At 44.0% G+C, this 12,063-nt stretch overlaps 1 protein-coding gene across 7 annotated transcripts in view; it reads left to right on the forward strand.

The window, feature by feature from the left end:
• pde4ca (phosphodiesterase 4C, cAMP-specific a) overlaps positions 1 to 12,063 on the forward strand; it is a 59,903-nt gene that overhangs the window by 14,953 nt on the left and 32,887 nt on the right. The window contains exon 1 of one of the 7 annotated variants that reach the window (XM_021612971.2): positions 3,019 to 3,781. The exons of the other annotated variants lie outside the window; for them this stretch is intronic. Within the exon in view, the coding sequence (XP_021468646.1) occupies positions 3,654 to 3,781 (128 nt within the window). The 5' untranslated portion in view covers positions 3,019 to 3,653. Of the gene's footprint in view, positions 1 to 3,018; positions 3,782 to 12,063 lie in introns of those variants that run through there. 7 annotated transcript variants of the gene reach the window in all.

A 12,063-nucleotide genomic window follows, 5' to 3' on the forward strand; every position in this document is an offset into this window, starting at 1 on the left:
ACTGTCATGCACAAACACATAAACGTGGAAATACACACATACCTAGCCATGGTGTAATCTCAGTGCATTAGTCTGCCTGGCCATGCTTCAGGGGCGATACAGTGACGTGGGGACTGTGACTGTGCATGCCTGGGCCAGATAGGGTTACATAGAGGAGGGCTCCAGACCAGGGCGGGGCCGGGTTAGGTTGTGCAGCCCACTCCTGACGAGTCCTCAGGCCACTCTGAGACCCCCTATCACTGACAGATGGCAGTTTATGATTCATACGGTGACACACTGATACCCCACCAGAGTACATGCCATAACATAACATTTGACATCCCAAAGACATATATATAGACTTTGGCAAATAACATACTCGAGCAGGTTCGCTCCTAGCTGGGTGACAACCGTTTTGGCTTTTTAAAATTTTATTTAAAGCCAACACGTTTAGCTAATATAATGGGTGCTGTGACAAAACTCTCCCTCTATCCTTTCAGTGTTTCCTCCTGCGCTCATTTTTTTTCTGGCATAATCCGATTTGTGTCATTGTTTCCTTTGGCAGTTTATGTTAATAGGGGTCTACGCATGGCACCAAATGTTACTTTTCAACTTGAGCAGGTCCATTAGTTTTGATGTATGGGGATGTTGTTGGCCCACGCAGCCAGCGTTGCGGCGGCCCCAGACAGGCACATCACCATTGAGTCTGGCTCATGGGGGCCAACTGTAGCGTTCCCTAGGTTACTGACCAATGCCTATAGACCAAACACTGAGACAAGTTCTACTGTTCACTCTTGAGCTTTTTTAGCAATCAGGTGATTTGACAATATTAAAATGAAGACAGAAAAAGACAGACACAACATGTGACACTTGATGCCCTACTTTTCACTTGGTGGAATGCCTATTGTGGTCTGACTCGGCTTGTCAGAGTTTGTTACAATAATAGTCGGCATTTAAAAAAAAAAATCTAGACCGGTCAACATAGCTCCAATGTTCTGTTCTAGAACCATTGTCTCGGGACAAATGGGAAGACGTTGACCAGACCTAAACACCGGAGTCTGGCTTTCCTCAGACGTCCACCAGCTTCCAGGATTGTGATGTGGAGCCAGTCCTCCCCAAGCCCTTTTATAACGCAGAAATTGGAGAGGATAGGAGCGCGGTGTGTATTCACACCACAAGAAGAGGCCAGAAATAATGTATTTGACCTTGCACTTCTAGCTCCTTATTCATCTTCTTTGATTACTTTATTTTTGCTCTGTGGGTGAAATAAGTCCAAATATATATATTTTTTTCATTTATAGAATATTGCTCTGCGAAAAGGCCATCTGGTACATCTCACATCCCAAGAAGGCAGTAATGTTTTTTTGTCCACTAATATGCTAGTAATAGGCCTACCTGCCAAAGCACAAGTCATTGTGCTGATTAAGTCATAACCAGTGCATTGGCAAAAGGGCTCTCAAACAGAGTAAATATAGTGGCGTCCATTTTACATGATTAATGTGAATACAGCGACCCGATAGATAGATATGAGGAAGACACGTGGGGGGTAATTGCCAATAATACCCTGTTGCAAAAGACTTACATTCTCAGAATGTGTTTTAACGTATCTGTTGGCCTCGCTCTTGCTGAGGAGAAAAGAGCTGTTGACAGGGCTGCCGTAGAAATAATGACTTATTTTTTCATTTTACAGATCGGATTTCACGTTATTCCAAGTAGTGCTTTTGTTATCTCCGAATACTTAGGCAATGAGATGTTTTTGTCTGCTTCATCACTTTTTTATTTTATATTTGCCACCACATTTATAGTCGATTCCATACATTATTGTATCACATTCATGGAAGTTAACTTTCGGGCTCACATGTGGTCTGTTGTCAAAAACGTCCCGCTGTAAAATTCTCCTATTAGGACTAGAGTGGGTCAGCCGGGTGAGGTTTCATATTTTGAAAACATTTACGTTTTAGAGTCAAATTTGTGCAATTCTACACATTTTACCAAGGGGGTAGAGAAAACGTGGCAGTTTTAAAGCAAGTGTGCTGCCGTTCTGTACATTTTGCCATGGGACGTGATGACAAATGTTTGCAGTTTTTTATATGATATTTGAGTGAGAGTGACAAACAAAATCAACGGGAGCCCCACGATCGGTAATTCGACCATGATTACTACAAGTTTAGATTGCTGGCCGCTACACTAACTTACCAATGTAAATAATGTTAGCTGACATGGGCTAATTGACTGACTATCAGTGACTTGTCATAAGAGAAAAACTGATGCACAATCACATTTTAAAATTGCACCTGGTGTATTTTACTATTCTACCTAGCAACAGTAAGTTGAGACCCCGACTGAACTAGTTGCCCATCCCTGGTCAAAACCACAAGTCATTCCTTAGGAAGACCAGTGCCCCAGGAGGTACTAAGTGACCACATCATGATACTCCCTTCCTGTTATGACACACTACCTATCCTTTGGGCAACCAGAAAACAGCCATCCTTCCCCACCTCACCAAACCCTCTGCTACATCACGCCAAAAACGGAAAACGTCCTGCTCCCTACACCCCGTCACGCTGCGGCTGCAATGTATCGATAGCCCTGTGTTTTTATTATTATCAGCAGCTCGTCATGTCCATTTTAATATCGAGGTAATACTTCACTTTTTCTGGTCATAAGAATAACTCCGGAAATAATATGTTTACTGTACCCAATGAGAGAATATCGAAGAATGTTGTGCTCTGATGTTACCTGCAGGATGTTGTTCCCATTAATTACTACATTGATGTGTTAGGAGCTAAACTAACTCACACTGCACTCCATACGCGTTCCAGTCTCGTGGAAGTGCAACAAAGGGTTAATGTGTCAGACATTCTGAGGAGGCTGGAACCGTGCTCCTTGGGGCCACGCCCCCTTTCTTAGCCATGACCTCACAGGGAAACTTGCTCCCTGTCTAGCGCGCGCGCACGCACACACACACACACACACACACACACACACACACACACACACACACACACACACACACACACACACACACACACACACACACACACACATGCAGAGAGAGAGAGAGAGAGACACACCCTCACTCTCTCATACAGGCAGCATAGGGTTAGAGTGGCAGGCTGGTACACAGGAACCACTGCTTCCAGTCATGTAGGACCACACGGGGACAGGAGTCAATGCTGAGTTGAAGTTCTAACAACCAGAGGGAAACAGATAGAAGATGATAATGGTGTTCCGTTTGTAAACCTGAAGAAACCTGAAACATGGACAGAAGTACCGAGACTGAGAGCCACTGAGAACAAATGGAGAAAGTGACAGCAGGCAGAGTCTGCGTTTTCTGGCTTTGCTTCAAGAACCCATCCATGTGCTTTTGTCATTGATGTTTCATACCGACGCTGAAGAAATGAACTAGAAGAATCTAGGTGCTTGAAGAGCAGATAAAATGCACATTTCTCCCATTATTATTCTCCCTATGTTTTGGAGCCCGGGGCATAGCTTCTGCGTTAGAGGTGATAAGAACCAAGGGTGATTGCAGAAGAGTTGGCCCTCCTGACAGAACAAGAAAGAGACAATTGGGTTGTACAGGGATGACAACTTGAGATGACAACCTGGGAAGAAGCACCAAGAGAAAAAGAAAAGAGCGAAAGAGAGAGAGAGAGAGAAAAGGAAGGTGAAAAATGAGTGTGCCAAGGAACTGTGGATTCTATTTCTCCGCTGATCGCTCTTTCCAAGCGCGGAACGGGAATGTCTGTGGATCGCCCTGTTCCGTCAACAGGCCTATTGACATCATACAAAAACGCAGGCGGTAATATGCTAAACAAATCTACATTTTGTTGCCTTGCCATTTGTATGCTGCTGTAGAATGCACTATTTGGAGTGGTATCATTAAAATTGATACAATGACTCAAAGTTGAAAGTTACCATAATGGCTGTTGAGATGACTCCACAGAAGCCGTTTCTGTGATTACAAAGACATATCCCAGATATCCCAGGTTTCTTTATAATCACAGTCCTACTGTAGACAAAATGAAATATTAAGGGGTTTCTTTGTGAAATGTAGAACATATATTTTCTGTGATCTCGATCCATCTAATCACAGCTAATCAATGGGATACTGTAGCAGTAAAAAAAATGTTTTAAATACAATTTCCAAATGAACTACCCTATCATGTATTCTCCATTATGAGTCTAACTTATTAGATAGGTGTTCAGCTTCATGGGATCATAAAAAATACTGTAGCCTACAGCGATATCGCTTCAAGGATGTCCTCCTACATTAGATATGTATGTTCAACATCGAAAACAGTAGCCTTGTGCATAGCAGTCGAGACTTGAGAACAGGCAGGTCCAGCAACAATCGCCAGGCAGGCAGTTCTGTACACAGCAGCATAGAAGCGTCTCGAAGCTTCTCCCCTCCGCTATCAATTAGACTGTGTGGGCTGTGGGAGAACAAGTCACACACACACACACGCGCACACATGCACACGCACGCACGCGCACACGCTCACACACACATATATATTGTATATACAGTACACACACACACTCACGTCTATGGACATACTGTACAACAAAGCTCTCCATCGACTCTAATGAATCTTCTCACGGGGCTCAAGAAGTTGGGAGATTTCTTGTGTCACATATAATCCATCCTCAATGCCAGTAGGGAGTGAGGAAATCGAGACATGAAGACATGTTTACCTTTCATTCCTCTGACCCTTCTCTCATGCCTGATCCATGTTTATCAGATATAATGCAGTACATTTAGGAGTATGGGAGTCAGAAGGCAAGGAAATCACTGGCCTCTGGTATCTCCTCAACAATATCATGAGGGATTTTTTTTATTTTTCTTCACAATTTGGATAGAGAATGTATTTTGTTACCCCCCCCCCCAAAAAAAAAATATATGTAGGATATGCAATAACCAACAAATGTGTGAAATTCTGGAATGAAAGTACTTGTATATTTAATTCAGTTGGATGGTTTAGGCTTAGAGTCTACTGGAAAAAGCAATCGCACTTATAGTGTACCAGAGCTTTTCCTACCAGTGAGAACAGCCCACTTGTTTTGTTTCACCCTCCTGTGCTGTATGACCACAAGATGGGCCACTGAAGGGGATTATAGAACAAGGGGACTCCTGCGAGCTTTTGAATAACTCCCCGACCCAGCCTTGCTCCCCAGAGAGCAAAATGGCTTCCTGACTGTGAGCAATCTCCCGTGGGCAGATTCTGCGTGTAGATTGAAGGGATGAGATGGGTGAGATAAAGAGCAGTATTAGTTCCAGTTTTGGGGTTTTCTTCACTGGTTGTTTGGATGAATCAGGGTTAGTCGAAGGAGGTGCTTAAACTGCTCTGCCTCGAGTACTTCACGCAGTTCGGAAGGAGGGGGGGGGGGGTGCATTGGCTAAGAGTTTCCTTTTGCAAGGGTGGAGACTTCGTTTTTTTTTTTTTTTTGCGTGAACTCTCCATTTCTAACAAGTATGAACACAAAGATTAAACACGCAGCGGACCAAATTACACAAGATTTGACTTCTGGGTTAAACCGAGATTAGACTGTGAGAGGCTAGCTGCCAGTCTGGTGCTCTATCATTAGTGGGCCGAGGGCGATCGGTACCACAACCCAAATAAAGAAGCTTCCTGTTGTTGTTGTAACCGGTTCATCGCCTGCCTGTTAGCTGTCTGCTCTGGAGGAGTAGGGCTTTACGTGTGGCCTTCTGTATGTGATTGTTGGTGCATATGGACCTGCTTTATAATCCATTTGCCCGTTGGAGAACCTAGGAACACATGATTTAAATGGTGTTATTTTGCCCCGCCTTCCAGCTGTCTAAGTGAGCAAAAACGATAATCCGTCAAACGTCTGAAAAGCCTTTCATCTATGGAGGGTGTTATATGCTGGTAATCTAATCCCTCATCACCTGCAAGAGTGCCTATGTCAAATCACCAAGAGCTTTACTCTTTACTTGGAGTGACCCTCTCAGCCCAATCTATTCTCATAAAGAAGCGTACAAAGTGTCATTATTAAAGCAGCTGGAGAGGGAGATACACGGTTTTACACTACGGGTCAGGCACTCCCTCACATACACTCACCGGACAGATTATTAGGAATTAGTACCGGGTCATACACCCCCCCCCCCTTGCCTCCAGAACATCCGGAATTCTTTGGGGCATTCTACAAGTTGTCGGAAAGGTTCCACAGGGATGTTGGTCCATGCTGAAGCGATGGCATCACGCAGTTGCTGCATATTTTGGACGGCAGTACATTCATGCTGCAAACAGTCCGTTCCATCTCATTTGAAAAAGATGCCCTGTTGGGATGAGGTCTGGGGACTGCGCAGGTCACTCAAGTAAACTGAACTTGCTGTCATGTTCCAGGCAATGTTTTTGCACTCCTCAATTGTCTAGTGTTGGTGATCGCGTGCCCAGCAGTAGCCCATGCGTGACAAGGATCGACGAAGTTGTGTGTTCCCGAGATGGCGTTCTGCAGACCACTGTTGCACTGGGCCGTTACTTGTCTGTTTTTGGTCTGCTTGTTTGCTTGCACGAATCCTAACATTCTCCTTCGACCTCTCTCATCAACTAACTCTTTTCGCTACAGGACTGCCGCTGACTGGATGTGTTTTTGCACCATTCTCTGTAAACCCTAGGCACTGTTGGGCGTGAAAAGCCCAGGAGGGAAGCCATTTCTGAGATACTGGATCCAGCGCCCCTTACCGACGATCATAACACGCTCAAAGTCACTTAGATGATTCGTTTTGCCCATTTTAACGTTCAATAAAACCGTAACTGAATGCCTCGATGCCAACTTTGTCTGTAGGACCGATACATTTTCTTGAACGGGTGGCGTACTTAATAAATTGGCCAGTGAATGTATAGTCTCCTTATGGGTGCATCTTCAGACATAAGCAGAGAGGCTTGTGAGGAGTGGAACTGTAAGGGGAGGATGGATACAAATGAGTCTGACGTCAGACGCCCGTCTCACAACCCTCCGGCGGCAGGTTAAGATTCGACTACCTCTGATTTACCGTTGAGACGTTCCGCTCTGCTGCACCGAAATTAGACACATCTTTTTTTTTTATCATTATATTTTTCATTCAGTTGACTGAATTTAGTTGACTGAGAACACTTTCTCATTTACAGCAACCACTTGGGGAATAGTTACAGTGGAGATATGTCATGTCATGCTATATTTTATATTCCGTATGATGTTATGATGAGGTGAGGTATGAGTAGGTGAGACGTATAAGTGTTGGGTACATCTGCTTCCCTCCACAACACCTTTTGTTTCCTGAAGAAAGCTGTGGTAGCGTACTTCAGCTGATGGGGGGGGGGGGGGGGGGGGAGAGATATTTTGTGTTATTCGTAGAACCTAGTAGCCTACCACTAGTTTTTTTTGAAGATAGGAAAGAAGATAGATATTTCCTGGAATTCCAGAGTGAATCCTGGCGATTCACTGTCATGGTCTGTGAACGTCCAGTTTATAGACACATGGATCAACCTCAATCTATTCATTTCAAAATCTATTTAAAAAAAAAACAACAACAACAGGCACAGGCTGTACATTTACGCCTGTGGTTGATTTGCATACATAAGCAAAACCGTGGTAGAAATTGATTTAGAGAGGCACACCATTACCCTTTAAAAACCTTGTTACCAGCCGCAGTAATATGCTTGAGGGAGGCAGACGAGCAGTCACAGTGTATCCTCACTTTAAATTGAAGGCGAAAAAGCCAGTTGATTAAATCCATTAGTTTATTAAATCTGTTTTAGCCATGCCGTCCATCCTCTGTTTCCTCCACCGTTCAGGCTGTCTGTCGAAGGCCCTTTAATTTCATTTCCTTCAACACTCAAGTAAAAGGCCAAGTTAAAAAATGAAGCTGCAATGACATTTATGCAAGTAATGGCACGGGGGGAAGGGGGGAGTGGAAACATTTAATGGGGCCTAAGGATTATTTCTAAATGAGACATTGACACAACACATGTATGAGCTTTGTGTGTCTGCTCGGTCCGCTCGGTGTCCAAGCCGGAGGTTTGATTTATGCGTTATGAAATTTCATGTGAGTAAAGGGTTTGGGGCACAGACAGTTTTGGCTAGTGGTAAGTGAGTGAGGTAATTGAGGGTGCTTTAGTCACGATCCCCAGTATTCTACAGTAGGCCTACTTCCTGGAACAGAGAGTTGAACACATCAACCCCCTCATCCAACTCAACTTGAAGTGAGTGGAAAAGGAAGATATTAATGCTTGATATGTCAAATGTAGACAATATGAAGCCTGGGCCGGTGCTGTTTTTGTGGCCAAATGCAACTTAATAAAATAAAAAAATTGGGGCCAGAAAATAGAAACGCATTCTAAGAAAACATGACAAATTGCTTAGATTAGATGAATGTACTGCATTTGAAACGAAGGTTGACAATTGATTAATTCCATGGCATGTCACATCAATGTGCTCTTGATCAAATAATTCAAGCCATTATCTAGAACCCGAAACCGCTCATTTACGCAGATTATAAAGTCATCCAGCCTTTTCCACAGAATAGCCTATAACTTATTCCCCTGGCAGGGGAGGTGTCGGTAACAGCCAGGAGAGGACTCGTTGTTATTAATGTGTCTAGAGGCATTTCCAAGCTTTTCTTAAATCCCTTCTGAGTAGGGTGTAATGGTGGGTCTTGGAGATCCTCACAGGCATTCATCTATTCACAGACAGAGGCCTATTTGGGACGCACTCCTACGGTGTGCTGCGGGGGTCATTAGTTACATGCTCACCGAGAGTTCTGTCGTGATTGAATAACTCTTTTGACTCGCCATACTGGATGCTTTCCTAATACCCCCGACTTAACTGTCCACTAAGGAGATCTCCAGATCCAAGAAGATGTGAAACGCTTTCAAAGCCACCCCGTAGAAACCGTGAATGTGTGCCACCGCAAATACTAGACCATTAGCGCACATGCGAACGGGCTCTGTGTAAAAGTCGTCAACAATGCCACATAGCACTGCAGACGTTTGCAGTAATAATATCCCGATCCCAGCTGTGTTCCTTCTACTACTTTTCCCCACTCCAGTCATCAGTTTATTCCAGACCGCCTCCCCTTCCCTTCACCTCAGCCCTGGAACACACACTGCAGTAGCCCGAGCCCCTTTCCCCTCTCATCTCACTCTAATGTTTTCTCTTGAGTGCAAAACGATCCCGGAGGATAACAGAGAGAGAGTGTCCTCATTGAGTCCCTGCCCCACAGGAGACCCTCCTGTTTTCATAGCCCAGGTCAGCCCCGGTGTTCTACGGTTCCAGCATGGAAAGACTGATGCGCCCCATTTGCTCTGTTTGTAGTTAGAAGGCCCTTTTATGAATTATGACTCGGAGGTTTTCGACTCGGCGGCTTTTATAGTGAGCCTTTAGCCCTGCCGAACTAAGCAACCGTCCTCTTTACAATTCGCTGTTGTGCGAGAGGTGTTCATTGGAGCAGAATTGTGCTTACGTACTTTGTTTACATGGGAGTCTATTTGTTTTAGTCAGTATTAGTATTTTATTTATGTGCCTAATGTCATATTTATGTTTCAATGCGTCGGTGAGGCTAGGCCCGTGTTGGGTCAGTTACACTGTCCGACATTACACATTACATACTAATTCACAAAGGGGTCTGTATGTAATATGTCCTCACCAGACCTCTCTGACTGTATGGGTCATACGTCTCTTCCGGGTGTCCCAGTGCCATACAAATAGTTTTTATTTGGGGGTTTGAGGAAAGCGCTTGTGCTTGGAAATGGTGATTAAACCAATCAGAGAGAACTAGGAGCACACTTCCTCTGGGTTCCTCGAATCCCCATAACATGACCTAGCACAGCCGGGGATTACCAGTCCCAGAACACCAGATGGCTAACTCAGCGGCAAGGTGTGTGTGTGTGCGTGCGTGCGTAGCCCGAACACAACAGTTAATTAGCTGTCTTTGGAGTTGTGCTATTTGTTTGCCTATATTTCTATTTTACTGGGAAGCCTTGTAATGTCTTGCCCTGCGGTTAATGCTCAGGTCCTTGGCATGCCAAATTTGATGAGTTGGATCCATTGAAGTAAAACTCATTGGTAAACCTCAAGTAAGCGAGTTCTAGACTGTTATGTACCCAAATTAAGACTATGGTCCATGGAAACGTGTAACAATATAGAGAGCCTACAGTATAGTCGCCCCAATAAAGTAATAAAACGCAGTGAAAGTGAGTGCAGCCAGAAATGTATGCAAAACCAATCCGCAGGCAAGCCAAAATGCACATGTGCTGATTATACAGACCACCCAGACTGTGATTTTTCATACTTTTTCGCTGCTTTATTTGAGGGTAAACTGCTCACAAACCATTTAGTTTATTAGCCATTAATTAGCTCTTTGTTCATGTACTTATTAGCATATACAAATCATGAACGACAAGCCTTATACATGTGTTTACTTGATTTACAAGTAAACAAACTATGTACTAATGTTTATGATTAGTTTATATGCAGATCTTCAAATTAAGTGTTACAAATACATTAAGGGCATGGGCAATTTTTTCATTATATACTGTATAATCCATTCATCATAAAATAAAGAGTCAGCAAATGAATGATGTTCTCTGAGCCGATACTCTCTCCTGGCCCCAGCCCATTCCACATGTGAGGGTCACGTCCTCTCTCTAATGTCTGATTAGGAACAATGGAGACACATTACAAACGCACACCAGACAGGCTGAACCAGAACGGTGTCCCATGAGACTGGTTATTCAACCTCAGCGGGCAGGGAGTGTCTTAATCCGACAGGCCTATAGTTTCACCCCAGTACCCCTCACAACCTCCCCCCACCTCCCCTCCTCACCCTGCCTGCGGGCCTAATGTCTAATGCCACAGGAAAGGCAGTACATTGGAAACAAAACAAAGTCCCACTTGGGCGATGTGTTGAATGTATGTTTTTGCGCGACGTTTAAATGCATGTTACGCAATACTCAAGGTTTTGTTCTTTTTCATTTTTTAGGAGCATTTATGTCCGCTTGCTCTCATGTTTTATTTCTGGCCTCGTCTCCTTTGGTCCATCTGCGCTGTGTGTGCGCCTTGCCGTTTATACCAGAGATCTGTGTGACGAGATACACGTCTCCGCCCTAACAAAGGGAGTCGTTGTCCGAAAGGCGGGAAGGCAGGCGACAAGGTTAGGTTCAAAATAAGCCCAAAGAAATGCATTGGCCTGATTTTTTGACAGATTTTTTTTTATAGCTCTCGCTTCGCCTCTTTCTCTATGGTCTACACACATGCCAAGCCCCTCCCCCTGCATCTCACGCCAACACAGTCGAGAGATCACATCTTCCTCTCTGACCAGCGGTTTCAGCTCGCCATTTATATTGGAGGCTTGGTCCAACAGAATGGGTCATATGGACACCAACACACATTGAGACATTATTTTACTGTAACAGGAGGAGATGTATATTTTTCTAACGATACCCTTTTTATGTCTCAACTACTCCAATTGCACGCATTGCAGACACTACTAAAACGAGTGTCAATGAACATTGATGATGGAAAATGAATGCTCAGTTTGTCACGCACGGCTTTGGGGTAACCACGTACCGCTAGCAGCATTTTAGCCAAAGACTGTTATACTAGCTGTCAAGTCTGTGTTTTATAAATGTGCAATAAGCATAAACACACAATTTATATAAGGAAATGGCATTCGTTCTCATTCTGAGAAGTAAGGTAGGCCACTTGATTTCAACATCTGAACAAACTGGACAGGCTAGCATGCTGTTCAAACAGTTGGAGAATGACAGAAGGGTGTGTTCATAACAATTCAACTGTTCAACCTTGTAGCTAGCAAATACACGGAACAAAAATATAAACGCAACATGTAAAGTGTTGGTCCCATGTTTCATGAGCTGAAATGAAACATCCCAGAAATATTCCATACACACAAAAAGCGTATTTTGTTTACATCCCTGTTAGTGAGCATTTTTCCTTTGCCAAGATAATCCATCCACCTGACAGGTGTGGCAAATCAAGAAGCTGATTAAACAGCATGCTCATTACACAGGCACACTTTATGCTGGGGACAATAAAAGGGGGTGGGCAGTAATGAGGAGTATT

The sequence above is a fragment of the Oncorhynchus mykiss genome, chromosome 8 (assembly GCF_013265735.2).
Source record: "Oncorhynchus mykiss isolate Arlee chromosome 8, USDA_OmykA_1.1, whole genome shotgun sequence".
In the NCBI taxonomy this organism is placed as follows: Eukaryota; Metazoa; Chordata; class Actinopteri; order Salmoniformes; family Salmonidae; genus Oncorhynchus; species Oncorhynchus mykiss.